This window comes from Equus przewalskii, chromosome 4, assembly GCF_037783145.1.
Source record: "Equus przewalskii isolate Varuska chromosome 4, EquPr2, whole genome shotgun sequence".
Lineage (NCBI taxonomy): Eukaryota > Metazoa > Chordata > Mammalia > Perissodactyla > Equidae > Equus > Equus przewalskii.
This window is the reverse complement of record NC_091834.1, coordinates 9,174,884-9,191,209: the sequence shown is the minus strand read 5'-3', so window position 1 is coordinate 9,191,209 and position 16,326 is coordinate 9,174,884. Positions and strand designations below refer to the sequence as shown.

At 38.0% G+C, this 16,326-nt stretch overlaps 1 protein-coding gene across 1 annotated transcript in view; it reads left to right on the top strand.

The window, feature by feature from the left end:
* Positions 1–16,326, top strand: part of LOC103545034 (platelet binding protein GspB-like) — a 476,815-nt gene that overhangs the window by 21,265 nt on the left and 439,224 nt on the right. Inside the window, exon 3 of the mRNA XM_070615434.1 lies at positions 10,701–10,751. Coding sequence (XP_070471535.1) covers positions 10,701–10,751 — 51 coding nt within the window. The remainder of the gene's footprint in view (positions 1–10,700; positions 10,752–16,326) is intronic.

Sequence of the window (16,326 nt, the reverse complement as noted above, 5' to 3'; positions counted from 1 at the left end):
GGTCATAATTCTCTAATAAACAGAGTACTTGAGGTAAATTTGGGATGGAGCAAGTGTCTATTTTCTGAGGGAGGAGAAAGATGGTTCCTCACTTCACAGTCAGGGCTGTGCCAGCGTGATGCCGTCACAGCAGAGCTCTGAGCCACTGGGGCCGTTAGATGAGCCCACCATATTTTGAATAACTCTTGGTTCTGTCTGTGAAAGAAGAGAGAGTGAGCCAAGAGAAGAACAGCTAATAATTTTGCGTGTGAGTGAGTTCTCTGCTAGTGTTCTCAATTCTTTGCACATATGAGCTCCTTTAACCCTCACGGTAACCTCTGAGGTCACTTCTGTTATCATGAAGCCCACATGACCTGTGAGGTGAGTGACATACTGTGAGCTTCAGGCACTTGTCCAAGACACACAGCTGGTACGTAGCAAAAAAGGGTTGGATCCAGGTAATCTAGCTCCAGAGTCTGTCCTTTTGATCCTTGAGGATAAAAAAAGTGCTATGTATTGTTCCTACCCCCACGGAGAGAAGAAACCCAACATTTGTGGCACATTCACTGACACAATTTGTCATTTAGTACTGAATCATGTGATCAGGATTTGAGTAGTTAGGAGTCTTCACAGAATATGTGAAATGCCAATAAATTAGCAATTTGTTTTTCAAATATAAAATAACAAAAATTGCATCATTTATGAAGCCACGTCTGAAATAATTGTGAGATAAATGAAGACTACCCTTTAATCCATGCACCCTTCTCATACAGCTCATCCTGAGTAACCCAAGGAGGAATGTGGATATCACCCTGCATCTGTGCCATACATATTCCCTTATTTATTCAATAATTTACAGGGTCGTGGCAACATTCTCATCCTCATCATATTCTCCTCTAAGGATCCTGGTTCTATTTCCCAGTTCAAGGAGACCATTGGAAGAAGCGAAGGAGAGTCACAGGAAAGGGGGACATAGAATCAGTCAGCCAGCCTTTGTCCTCCTGCCTCTGATGCTCACAAGCTCCTGTGATTGCATCTGTCCCTGTAATTCCCGACCATCGCGTTCCCTCTCTGTGGGAGACATTTGGTTTCTTGAACCTATACAGGCCCTACTATTACCTAAACTTTTAACAGAATCTCAGGTGGAGAACAAGACCTGAGAGAAACACAACAAATCTAAGAACATAAACCCTTTTCAGACAGGAGGGCACAGACAAGCTTGTCAGCGGCCCTCTGCTACCTTCCCTACATGGTTGTCACATCTGGACTCAGAAGAGCCTCACAGAGCAGTAATGAGGTGTCCATAGCGAGACACCTGTGCTCAGAGGAAAACTCTCTGGCAGCTTTTTATGTATCAGGTTAAACGGTGACTAACAGGGAGACACCTGATTTAGATTGTATTCAAAGGATACAATATGATGTAGACATTGAAAACAGTGTTCTGTGGATTTGTTAATAAAATTTGGAAATATTCACAACATAAAGAGAGAAAAAGTCATTAGGATACAATAACGTCTTAAAAATATAAATGTCTATATAGATAGGAAAATTTTAAAAAGGGGGAAGGGAATTGTTTAACATTTTAAGAATGGTTACTCCTGAAGGAATACATGTTTTATTTCTTCTGTGTGCTTTGATTAACTTTACATATTTTGCTATATGAGCGGCTATGATTTTACTGTAAAAAATATTTGACAATCTAATTTTCTCTTGTTTGATAATATAGTAATAAAAGACTTCATAACATCATTGAAGACTCATGATGCACCAGGTACTGATATCTGAGCATTGTGTGCATTATGCTCACATAATATGATAAAGTAAGCCTCTCAATACCTCTAAAAGATATGTATGTATACAAGGTACCCCTGTGGAAAATGAGGCACAAGATGCTTAAATAACTCAGCCAAAGTCAGAAAGGGTTAAGTGACATAGAAGGGTGTTCAATTATCTTTGGTCATTAAAAATAATATCCACATAGATTATTTAAAGATCTGAATATTGCTCACAGTAATAACCAAAACAAGGGAATATAAAGCCAAATATGCAAACCCCACTAATAAAAATACATGTACAAGAATGTATACACATGTATACATAACTAAGTAATCCTATTTCTTTCTAAAAATATATAAAGAAAATATCAAAATAAAAGTACATACTGAATCTCTTTTATTGTCATATTTTAAGTCTCATTTTACTCAGATTTTCTTTAGTGAATACCTGTTACTTATCCATGTTCTTATGTGTACCAGCTCTGTGTCTTTGAATGAGTCACTTCTCATTGACACTGTCATCATTTATCAAATGGAGATTATCATAAAAGCTACCTAAAGCAATCTATGGATTCAGTGCAATCCCTACCAAAGTTTCAGCCATATTTTTGACAAAAATAGAGCAAAGAATCCTAAAATTTATATGGAACAACAAAAGACCCCAAATAGCCAAAGCAATCCCAAGAAAAAAGAACAAAGCTGGAGATATCACACTCCCTGATTTTAAAATATACTACAAAGTTATAATAATCAAACAACATGGTACTGGCACAAAAGCAGACACACAGATCAATGGAAGAGAATTGAGAGCCCAGAAATAAACCCACGTATCTGTGGAGAGTTAATTTTTGACAAGGGAGCCAAGAACGTACAATGGAGAAAGGAGAGTCTCTTCAATAAATGGTGTTGGGAAAACTGGACAGCCACAGTAAAGTAAGGAAAGGAGAGCCTTGTATTATACCACACACAAAAATTAATTCAAAGTGGATTAAAGAATTGAGTGTAAGACCTGAAACCACAAAACTCCTAGAACATAAGTAGGGAGTATGCTATTCAACATAGGTCTTAGCAGCATATTTTCAAATACCATGGCTGACCAGGTAAGGGAAATAAAAGAAAAAATAAATAAATGGGACTACATCAAGCTCAAAATCTTATGCACAGCAAAGGAAACCATCAAAAAAAATGAAAAGACACTTAACAATTAAGAGAAGATATTTGCAAATCATATATCTGACAAGGGGTTAATATCTAAAATATACAAAGAACTTATGCATCTCAACAACAAAGAAACAAACAACCCAACTAAAGAATCGGCACAAGATCTGAACAGGTATTTTTCCAAAGAAGATATACAGATGGCCAACAGGCATATGAATAGATGATCAACATCACTAATTATTAGGGAAATGCAAATCAAAACTACAATGAGATATCCCTGCAGACACATCAGAATGGCTATAATTAGCAAGACAAGTCATACCGACTGTTGGAGAGGATGTGGAGAAAAGGGAACTCTCATACACTGCTGATGGGAACATAAACTGGTGCAACCACTATGGAAAACGGTATGGAGCTTCCTCAAAAAGTTAAGAATAGAATTACAATACAGTCCGGCTATTTCACTGCTGGGTATTTATCCAAAGACCATGCAAACATGAATGCATAAAGATATATGCACTACTATGTTCATTGCAGTATTAATCACAATAGCCAAGGCTTGGAAACAACATATGGGCTCATCTTGCATGAATGGATAGAGAAGATGTGGTACATATACAATGAAATACTACTAAGCTATAAAAAGGAAGAAATCTGGCTATTTGCAACAACACAGATGGACCTTGAGGGTATTATGCTAAGTGAAATGTCAGATTGAGAAAGCCAAACACCATACCATCTCACTTATAAGTACAAGATAAAAACAACAACAGAAACAGCAAACAAACACATAGAAACAGAGATTGGATTGACGGTTACCAGAGGGGAAGCGGGGAGGGAGGAGGGTGAAAGAAGTGACAAGGCCCATGTGTATGGTGCTGGCTGATATTTAGTCTTTGGGTGGTGAACACGATGTAGTCTACATAGAAACTGAAATATAGTGATTTACACCTGAAATTTACATAATGTTATAAAACAATATTATCTCAGCCAGTAAATAGATAAAATAATATAAGAAAACATTTTGTATAATGCCTGACAAATAGCAAGTTCTCAGGATATTAGATGCTATATTAATTTTAAAGCTTACCTTTCCATATTAAACCTAACATTGCTTTGAAAACATTCCGCATGTGGCATGATGCTCAGGAGACAGCTCCAAGGTCCAGGTGAGTAGAAGCTGATTCCCACAGGTTCTCTGTCTCATATATCCGCCAGCATTCAGTCTGGTCCCTTCCTCAGGCACCAAGATTATAAATGAAATTGATTTCTCTTAGTCAATCTGCATGGTGACATCTCAATTAATTTTAAAAAACACAAAGATATTCCAGTACTACTGCATATGGCATATTAAATAACGTCCATGAGATTTTTTCAATGTCTGATTTTTGTTTTGTTGTTTTACAGAAAAATAAAGGTCAGGTTTCATAGCCGAGTCCTGAATCAACAGCAAATCACAGAAAGATAGATGTAGGATCTGAATACAGCACTCATGTCTTGATATTTCTGGAGCAATGTGTCTCCAGTATGGAATTTTAGGGGGAACTGCTGTGTGGGTATGAGAACCATCCCTGCTCCAACTCTCAGATGGACACATTCATTGCAGGATTTCTTTCCAGACCAAGAACCCTGCTACCAGACCCGGGCAGTGCTCATGGGGAGCAGGAAGCCCCAGAACTGCCCATTTCCCCCGCAGATCAGGAAGAACCCAGGGAACCACCTGATCCACCACTTCTTCTGAGACACCAGAACCAGCCCTGCCCTGATGCCACTGGCCTGAGACCTCATGCCGACAGGACTCTGAGCATGGAAAGAATCCCAGAGGCTTTTGTTCTCTTAGTGAGACCTCATGCTGTAGGCTGGCCCTGAATCAGGGAGCTGTCTAGTCAGAAAGGCCTTTCTGAAGATCATCCAGCTCAGTGCTTCTGAAGCATTCAGAGCAGTATGTACATTGCTAAATCCAGTAGCCACCAGCCATGTGTGGCTATTGAGCACCTAAAATGTAGCCAGACCAATTTTAGAAGCTGAAATGGACATCTTGTGTAAAATACAAACCATGATCTGACGTTAAGAAAAGTGAAATGTCTCATGAAAAATTTTTATATTGATTGCATGTTAAAACGATATTTTGCATATCTTGGACCAGAGAAAAATAACCCTAAACTTAATTTTAACTGTTTGTTTTAAATTTATTGAAAATAGTTTTTATGGTTTCCTTTTTAGTGAGGAAGATTTGCTCTGAGCTAACATCTGCGCCAATCTTCCTCTATTTTATATGTGAGTCCCTGCCACAGCATGGCTTGACCTGTGATGTAGGTCCACACTGAGGATCTGAACCTGCAAACCTGTGATGCTGAAGTGGAGTGTGGTGAATTTAACCACTACGCCACGGAGCCAGCCATTTTTACCTTTTTTTAATGCAGCAGCTAAAAAATATTAATTTGTGACTTAAATGGCTGACACATTTATTACTATTGGATAGCACACTTACTGACTAACAATTAAAGAATTCTGACCATCTCCCTGAAGAATGAATAAATAAAATATTTTGCAAATAATCTCAAGGGTGAAGGACTGTCTGGAGATTTACCACAAAATGGCTGAAAGCTGAGACTGGAAGTCAATTCCTAACTCTAGTCTCTAAGCTGTTGCCCCACCATCCATCAATCACTTTGCAGCAGAGGAGTCAGCAATTAGATGCACAGGAGACAATATTGCCACTTTCTCTGCACCCTCGTCCGTTAGCAGGGCCGCCACTCAGATCATGGTGGTAGATGACAATCCTCATGCAGGGTGAAGCAGTGAGCCCTGGGAGACCTTGGGCCCTCTGCCTTCCACTTCTCCCCTAACGACACCCCATGTGGGAATTTGGGTGGATCTCCAGCTGCTCTGGAACTCTGTTCTCTCATCTGTAAAACGATGTGGTTTAACTGCTGAAATTATGTGGTTCTCATTTCTGTATTAAAGCAAAATGATAAAAAAGATATAACTATATTTACTTCCTTCTCATAAAACAAACTTCTTGAAAGGAAAAGAAAGGAAGGACAACCTGTGCTGCTGATCCTGCAGCTCCGAAGAGGAAACTTCTCTGCAGCTACATGTGGTGGGAAAAATACCTCTTTGACGTCTAAGTTTAATTGACACTTTTCAATTGAAAATCCAAAGTTTATGTGCACTTTAATAGTATTATTAACAATTATTAATGAAAGGAAAGACTAAATGATCTGAGGGAAAACTGTTCCCCAGATTATTAACTCATCTTCTGTCTCCCTCAGCTTCTGTTTTTGTGGTTAGAAATTGATAATTCAGACATGCCCCTCGTGCAAGAGCCCAGCATCCCCACCCTCTCCTGAAGGCCTAGGTCAAGGCTAAGACCCCCCAGAGGGAGTCGGGGTAGAGGAGGCTGAAAATTACTTTTGCTCTGTTTTCAGGTTGTTCCTTCATTTCATCTTCCCCGTTGTCCTAATAACACAGAACGCTTTCTTCTTTCTTCCCCCATCTCAGTGCCTAGCTCCATGGAGGAGGGAGCTCTGTGAACTGGTGATAATCAGGGTGAAGCCAACAGGGAAACAAGCTCCTCACTCATCTCCTTACAGAACAACATCGTCCCATTCCCCAGAGGAGCTGCCCAGTGCTCTGCCGTGAACCTCCACACCGCCCTACACCCCATCTTCTCCCCTCACTGACTCCTGCTTTGCCATTTATGAGTTCTGTGACCTTCAGTGAGGTCTTAACTCTTCTTAAAGGGCAGCATTAAAACTGACCCTCAGGATCCTGACTTGGACAAAGTGGGTAGAAAATTCCTTCACTGAGGCAAGAAGAGATGGGTTGGGGGAGGAATTGAGTTCACCCTGGGCCATGTACAAAGTCAGGTTGAACTCCTATGTCAGACATACTTGAACTTCCCCAGTAGTCAGCTAGATATGCAAGTATGGAGCTCAGGAGAAGGTGTGTTATGCAGAAGGTGTGTTATGGATATGGGCCTGTAATTTCCTCCTATCATCGCTTTCCCAATTCCCTCAAGATAAGTAAAGCCATGAATGTGAAAAGATCCCTCAGGCAAAGAAAGTAAAGTGAGAATATAAATATGGATCACAGCAACTTTTGGTGGATTGGGGAAGGGTGATCCGTAAATATACCCTAAGACAGATGGAAAGTCTTGGGTTAGAGGACGAAAAAACAGACAAAAAGCAAAGTCAGGAATCCAGAAAGAGGAACCCCAGTTTCATAGAGAAGAAGCTGTAATTTAGTAGAGATAAATTATTAGGTGGTTAAGAGAGAAGACATAAACCTGAACCTTAAACAGAAGCCAACAAACCAGAATAGAGTATTCAGACCCCTCAAGGTGCTGCTGCCCCTCTAAGCTGTAGGGTGTGTGGGTAGCTGAAAGTATGGTAACATACTGATAAACCAATGTCTCTCCAGCTGATCACAGAAGTTCTCTTTGGGCCCAATTATGCATAACACAGCCCATACCACCTTTTCTTCTTCCCATAAACTCTGGTGTGACAACTCAGTGGAGTTATTGCTGATTTATTCCATGAAAGACAGTGGGAGAAATGAGAGAAGACCAATGTTATAGCATTAAGTCATAATGTTTTCCCCATTCGACAGCTCTCCCCGGTTATGTGTCATATCATTGCATCTTTATCACACTCAAGTAACTTAGCACAATTCCTTGCACATAGTGGGAGCTTCGTGAATAATGTTTGGATAAATGAGTCTTCTCAGAGTACTACGGTGGCCTTCTGTACTATGTGGTCTGATCTAAGGTGGAGGACCTTGCTCTACTATCTTCATATGGAGTGGATGTGCTAACAGTGGTGAGGATGCTCCTTCACAATGAGGCAGGGCAGCCATGATCACCGTCCCCAATGGGAGGTTTGACTTGGTGGACTCAGCCAAGCCACATGGTCTGAGACTCTTCTCAGCAGGGGTTGCAGGCTGCCCTGGAGGAGAGGGCAGTTGATTCAGACATGCTGTCACTCTTCCAAGCACTACCTCTCGCAGTCCTTGGAGCTTATAAATTGTTTTCATCCCCCAATTCCCATTGACACGTATTCTTGAATATTGTAGTTTTTAAAAATTCTACATTTTTGCTCATTACTCTTCTCCTTCCCTTATTTGTTAGTGTGTTTGTACAGTGCAGGTCATCTGGAGCGACCTCAACTTCCCAGTTCTATATGTCTGTCAAACACAGCTGTCTGGAACCTGTGGTATCTGGTGTAACAATGTCTACGACATCCATATATTGGTATGAGGGAAGCCCTGGTCCAGCCCTGCAGCTCCTGCTGCACATTTCATCTGACAACGCTGTCAGGATGGAGTCAGGCATTCCGTTGGGTGAATTTGAGATACTGTTTTCATTTATCATTTCTAACAGATTTTTGGTAGATCCGTTAGGGTTTTCTAAATATAAAATCATGCCATCCACAAACAGTGAAAGTTTTACTTCTTCCTTTCCAATTTGGATACCTTTAATTCCTTTAAGTACCTAATTGTTCTTGCTAGGATTTCCAATACTATTTTGAATAAGAGTGACAAAATTGGGGATCCTTGTCCAGTTCTTGGGGGATTGCTTTCAGTTTTCCACCAATGAGGGTGATATTATCTGTGGGCTTGACTTATATGGTCTTTATTATGTAGACATATTTTCCTTCTATACCCAATTTACTGTGAGTTTTTACCGTAAATGTATTCTGAATCTTGTCAAATGCTTTCTCTACATTTATTAGATGATCATGTGATTTTTATTCTCCATTTAGTTAGTGTGGTGAATCCTGTTGATTGATTTGTGGATGTTCAACTCCCCTTGCATTCCTGGAAGAAATTTCTTTTGATCGTGATGTATGATTCTTTTAATATGCATCTTTTAAGATGTAATATTCTTTTAATAACATTCTTTTAATGTGTCCAACTTGCCAATATTTTGTTGATAATTTTGCATTTATGTTTGTCAGTAATATTGGCATGGAATTTTCCTTTTTGTGTTGTGCTTGTCTGTTTTTGGTATCAGGGTAATGTTGAACTTGTAAAATGAGTTAGGAAGCATCCCCTTCTCTCCAATTTCTTTGAAAAGTTTGGGTAGGATAACTATTGAATTTTCTTTCAATGTTTGGTAGAATTCAGCAGAGAAGATGTTTGCTTCTAAAATTTTGTATTTTTTAGGTTTTTGATTACTATTTTAACCACCTTGCAAGTGATTGGTATATTGAGACTATTTCTTCTTGATTCAGTTATGGAAGGCTGTATGATTGTGAGAATTTCTCCATTTCTTCTATATTATCCAATTTGTTTGAATTTAGCTTTTCATATTGTTCTCTTACTATTAATTTTCTTTCTGTGGTCTCTGATAATTTCTCCTCTTTCATTCCTGATTTTATTTATTTCAGTCTGCTTTTATTTTTCTTAGAGAGTCTAGTAAAGGTTTGTCAATTTTGTTTATCTTTCCAAAAAACCAGCTCTTAGTTTCATTGATCCTTTCTATTTCTTTTTAAACTCTATTTCATTTATTTCCCCTCTGGTTTCTATGATTTCCTTCCTTCTACTGATTTTTGGCTTTGTTTCTTCTTCTTTTTCTAGTTCTTTTACTGTTATGTTAGAGTGTTTATCTGAGATAAACGTTTTTCTTGTTTTTAGAGGTAGGCCTGTATTGCTATAAACATTCCGCATAGACCACTTTTGATGCTTCTCATAGATTTTGATATGTCATATTTCCTTTTCATTTGTCTTTAGGTACTTTTTTCTATTTCCTCTTTGATTTATTCATTGATCCTATAGTTATTCAGTAGCATATTTATGACTTTTCCAGCTTTCTTCTTGCAGTTGATTTCTAGTTTCATAGCCTTGTGATTGGAAAAGATGCTTGATGTAATTTAAAATTTTAGTTTAAATAAAGAATCTTATTTTTCACAGGAGATGGAATTCTATAAATTTCTTCATTTATTCCGGGAAAAGTAATGTCATCAGAGAAATCATTTTCTCATTGACACTGCTGGGAAAGGATCATATTGCCAATGGTAACAAGGCTTCATTAAAAGTGGGATACTTTGGCCTCAGTGGCCTAGTGGTAAGTTCAGTGCACTCTGATTCGGCAGCCTGGGTTCAGTTCCTTGGCCCGGACCCACGTCACTCATGTTAGTGGCCATGCTGTGGTGTCAACTCACATACAAAAAAATGGGAACGATTTGCAGTGGATGTTAGCTCAGGGCAAATCTTCATTAGCACAAAAAGTAAAATAAAATAACTGGGGAAGTTTGTTCACATTGCTCAAGTATATTTGAATTGGCGTATTTCCATTTTAGTTACTAAAGAGTATCTTCCTTTCAGAAACACATTCCCAAATCACTAAGGAAGCAGCCCTGATGTTTGTGAGAACAAAAGGGCCTTTCCTTTGATGCAACCTCTGAGCAGTTTAAACACAATTGAACACCTGGAAATAAAAAAAAAACAAAAAACCCTTATTCTCTGAACGCTTTTCCTAGTGATTCAAAAAGTAGTTGCTTGACAAGTTGGGAATGATCTCTTCTTTTTCCTCTTTTATTCTTCCTCTTTTTCATCAATGCTTTTCAATGATTACTGCCTTGTTGGAAAACAGATATTTGGATCAATTTATCTGAGGAAAAATTATAAAATGTCTAATGCCACAAAGCTTATACTCAAAGACTTCCAGAGGAACTCAGAAGATCAAATTGCCAGTGCACAGCTTTTTAACCACTAGTTACATCATGAACCTTAGGAGAAGGCTGAGTTTTTGTAGAAGCTGTAACCAGTGTGATAGCTCAGGCTGGAGCAAGAAATTTGGAGAAGGGACAAAGCTCACAGTAATTCCCTCTGGTAAGTAATTTTTTCTATTTTTACCCTAGTAATGAAACATTGGTAGGTGCTTTTTAGAAAAAAACAATTTAGGATCATCCTTACTTGACTGTCATATACGTGGGCTCGGCATATGAACAGCAAGTTTACAGCTGCTGGTCACTGTATATGAAGAAAAAACTACTTTGTAAATGGTTTGTTTACTTCCCTGATTGTAAGCAGATTGAAATTATACTTTTAAAATACACACAAAAAAATAGTAGAGTCAAGCTAGAAATTCTGACGGTTTTAGGAATGTATTGGCAAACCATTAGTAGAAGTTATTGCTTCAAGATGCTTTACTTGTAGATGGTCTTTTAGTGAGAGATACATTTATTAATTACTTATTCTCTATATTTTAAGATAAAACATAGTGCTCCTTTCTTGCAATAACCTGCCAAACGTATATTATGTTTTTTTATGTCATCCCCCACAGCAGTGCAACAGACTAATTCTTAAAGTAATTGATTATAGAACGTCAGTAAATCTCACTTATGACTCTAGCTCCTTAGAAGTAGACTGACATCAGTCAAAATTTGTGCTCACAACTCTGGATGAATTTCCTAGAGATGGGCCAGTTTAGGGGAATTTGTGAGTTCATTAAGCCATTTCAGTTCAAGGTCCATGAAAAGAGTCTGCATGGTTTTACATCCTCATTTGCTCTTTCATTCTGACAAAAACCCTCATTGAAGACAGTTTCTATGCTGGAGGCTAGAGATAAAATGGTGACAAGACACAAATAGACTCAGTCCCAACATTCTAAAGCTTCTAGTCTAGGAGATAAGTGTTCTAATTCCATCCAGGTCCTTGGAGGCAGTTCTCTGACTGACCTAGCAAAGAGGACATTCACAAGGAATTAACTAGTTACATCAATTGTAAGGCCCTAAGAGGTGGAGGAATTAGGTCCATTTGGTATTTCTGTATTGAAAGATTTGTAATGAACTTTAGATATTTGTTGTATTTGATTCCAGAAATAGCTAATAGTAAATATGAATGAAAATTGCTAAACGTGTCATTTGGTGAGAGGATGATTAACATCAGGTATTAAAATATTTAAAATATTTAAAATATTTAACTGGATGACCATTTTCAAGAATGTCGTAATGTCATTCTTTTTTCTAAATTCAGTCCAGTAAATTTGTTCAGTCCTCATTAGCCTTAAAGGTAAAATTTTGCCTGAATGAGGAAGAAAATCTCACAACGATGTTTCTAGCCCACTAGATCCATTGAAATGAAAGGTTTCAGATAATTATCACAAAATAGTTAAAGCATTGAAAACATGAAAGAAATTATATAATTTGATTTCCTTAGTGGTTGTGATCATATAAGCGAAGAATTTATAAACTGAAAAGCAACATTCTAATGCTTTTTTCCCCAACTTACTACATATTCAATATAAATTGCAGCACACAAATTAAATAATGGTGACGCAGATATAATTCATTAGGGTTCTGAGAACCCTCATGTTTTAATTTAAAAAACGTCATGTTTCTTCAGGATAATGTGGTGCGAGGAAAAATATAGACTTTGATCCTGGGTTTATCTTTTTCCGTATAATCATCCTTTGGCATGGATGATTTGGTTCACTTGTTATTGCTCTGCTAAAATTATAAAAATAATACATGCTAATTATGAAAAAAATTTCAAAATACAAAATTAAAGAAAAAATTAATATTATATATCAACAGCCATCTTTGATAACATTTTGAGGTATTCCTATCCATTCATTCTATCTATGCAACAACCATCTCAAGTGGATGCTGTGAACAGTAAATGAAATTACATTAGGAAATTTCCAACATGGTCAGTGATAAAAATGTCAATTCTCAGGAATTCAAATTACCATCATTGGAATTCTTTATGAATTCAATGGTATAGATAAATATATTAATTCCCACCTAGTCTACAGGTCACATTATAATAAACGGTCAGTCATTGGGAAAAACTTTCCATTTTCTGAGACCAATTTTTACCTGCCTCTAAAAATGATTAGAATATAATAAGCATTATCTCAAATAAAATTAGCCTGAATATAAAGTGATCCTTCATTTTCCAGTAGAAACTTCTAGAAGTCAAAGAAAGAGGACTTTTGCAGCTTGAATCTATAAATTTATAGTGATATAGATAAATACAAATATCCATTTATAATATTCAACTTCCTAATTAGATTATGGCGAAAGAATTAAAAAGCATATCAATACAAATATCAGTTGCAAAATGTTCTTTTTGCCCTCATTAAAACATTTCATTAAACATTTTGTTCAGTCTTCACATGCATCTAAAACATCTTCTTAGAGCAACTCTCTGGGTCATCTTAAGGGCTGAGTGTCTGTTTTGGGATCCTGGTAGGATGATATCACTGGATATTTTATTCAAAGAGGCAACTCTCCACTGATAAAATAAAGAAAATAATTTCTTTTCATGTATTCTGTTCTTCTATAAAAGTGTAATGAAAGCATAAACTATAGAGCTTTATTCCCAAGTAATATTTACCAAATCCACGATCAATTTCTTTATTTTCTTTCACTGGTGCTAGTTCCAAAACTAACATTAATTGAGCTCATTTCAGGTGGAGATCATGTCCAAGTAGTATTTTTTGCACAGCAGAGTATTAGAAGAGCCTCTGTTAGTATGAGAAGTTACATAAGGGCTGGAACATAAGGCGACCCCTGTTTTCTCAGGGATAGTTTTAAGAAAGAAAAACTTACCTTATGTTCTGGCACTTTTAGTCTGTTTGAATTCTGCATGTTTTGTGTATATATCACACAGCTAGGATTTGCAAACATATTCTCCCAACTCTCACGTCACAGTAGAGTTAGACCTCACTAATCTATTAACCACTGGGGCAGAAAAAGAAGCAAGCTATAATTCACAAACCATTTGTCATTTATTTCAACTGCCTATTTCAAAAATCATCTCAATTTGAGAAAACCTGAAGTCAAATACATAGTGCAGGCATACCACATTATATTGCACTCTGCTTTATAGCACTTTGTAGATACTGGTTTTTTAAAAAATCAAAGGTTTGTGTCAACTCTGCATCGATCAGTCTATGAGCACCATTTTTGCCAAAGCATTTGACCACTTCATTTCTTTGTGTCAGATTTTGGAAATTCTCGCAATATTTCAAACTTTTTCATTCCTATTATATTTATTATGGTGATTTGTGAGCAGTGCTCTGTGATGTTACAAATGTAATTGTTTTTGGCACCATGAACCCCGCCAATATAGGACGACAAAGTTAGTCAATGAATGTTGTGTTTGTTCTGACTTCTCCACTAACTGTTCCCTGACCGCCCTCCCTCTCCTTGGGCTTCCTTATTCCCTGAGACAAAAGAATATTGAATTCAGGCCAGTGAATAACCCTACAACGGCCTCTAGGTGGCCAAATGAAAAGAAGAGCTGCATGTTTCTCATTTTAAAGGCTAGACTTGAGTAAGCTGAGTGAGGAAGGCATATCAAAGCCTAGATAAGCCAAAAGCTAGGCCTCTTACACGAGTTAGCCAAGTTTTGACTGCAAAGGAAAAGTTCTTGAAGCAAATGAAAAGTCCTACTCCAGTGAACACACAAATGGTAAGAAAGTGAAACAGCCTTAATTCTAATATGGAGAAAGTTTTTGCAGTCTGGATAGAAGATCAAACCAGCCACAATGTTCCCTTAAGCCAAAGCCTAATGCAGAGCAAGGCTGTAAAGCTCTTCAATTCTATGAATGCTGAGAGGGGTTAGGATACAGCAGAGGAAAAGTTTGAAGCTAACAGTTCAGTTCATGCGGTTTAAGGAAAGAAGCCATCTCCATAACATAGAAGTGCAAGGGGAAGCAGCAAGTGCTGCTGTAGAAGCTGCAGCAAGTTCTCCAGAAGATCTAGCTGAGAAAATTCACGAAGGTGGCTATGCTAAACAACAGATTTTCAGTGTAGATGAAACAGCCTTGTGTTGGAAGAAGATGCCATCTAGGACGCTCGTAGCTAGAGAGGAGAACTCAACGCCTGGCTTCAAAGTTTTGAAGGACAGACTGGCTCTCTTTTTCTGGGCTAATGCAGCTGATGACTTTATGTTCACTTGCCATTCTGAAAATCCTGGGGTCCTTAGAATTATGCTAAATCTACTCTGCCCGTGCTATATGACTGAAACAGTAAAACCTGGGTATCTGTTTAGAACATGCTTTATTGAATATGTTAAGCCTACTGTTGAGACCTAATGCTCAGACAAGAGGATTCCTTTCAAAGTATTGTTCCTCATTGACAATGCACCTGTTCACCCAAGAGCTCTGATAGAGATGTACAATGAGATTCATGTGCTTTTCATGCCTGCTAATAAAAAGTGCATTCTGTAGCCAATGGATCAAGGAGTAATTTTGACTTCCCAGTCTTATTATTTGATAAATACATTTCATAAGGTTAGAACTGCCATAGTAAGTCTTCTGATTGATGTCGGCAACGTAAATTGAAAATCTTCTAGAAAGGATTCACCATTCTAGATGCCATTAAGAACATTTGTGATTCGTTGAAAGAGGTCAAAATATCAACATTAACAGGAATTTGGAAGAGGTTTATTTAACTCTCATGGACGACTTCGAGGGCTTCAAGACTTCAGTGGAGGAGGTACCTGAAGATATGTGGAAATAGCAAGACAGCTAGAATTAGAAGTGGAGCCTGAAGGTGTGAGTGAATTGCTCTAGTCTCATGATTAAATTTTTTTTTTTTTTTTAAAGATTTTATTATTTCCTTTTTCTCCCCAAAGCCCCCCGGTACATAGTTGTGTATTCTTCGTTGTGGGTCCTTCTAGTTGTGGCATGTGGGACGCTGCCTCAGCGTGGTCTGATGAGCAGTGCCATGTCCGCGCCCAGGATTCGAACTGACGAAACACTGGGCCGCCTGCAGCGGAGCGCGCGAACTTAACCACTCGGCCACGGGGCCAGCCCCTCATGATTAAATTTTAATGGATGAGAAGCTGCTTCTTTATGAAGGAGCAAAGAAACTGGTTTCTTGAGATGATATCTCTTCCCGGCGAAGATGCTTTGGAGATTTTGAAACGACGATGAAGACTTACAACGTTGCACGCACTTAGTTGGTAAAGCAGTGGCAGAGTTTGAAAGGATTGACTCTGATTTTGAAAGTTCTACTGTGGGTAAAATGCTATCAAACAGCATCACATGCTATAGAGAAACAGCTTGTGAAAGGAAGATTCAATTGATGTGGCAAACTTCATTGTTGCCTTATTTTAAGAAATGGCCACAGCCATCTCAGTCTTCAGCAACCACCACCATGATCATTCAGCATCCATCAACATTGAGCAAGGCTCTCCACCAGCAAGAAGATTAGGACCCATGAAGGCTCAGATACTTGGCATTCTTCAGCAATCAAATATTTTTTAATTAAGGTAGGTACATGGTGTTTTTAGACATAATGCTCTTCTACACTTAATAGACTATGGTATATTGTAAACGTAACTTTTATATGCACTGGGAAACCAAAAAGTTGTGTGACTTGCTCAACTGTAATATTTATTTTGTTGTGGTGGTCTGGAACTGAACCTGTAACATTTTTGAGGTATGCAT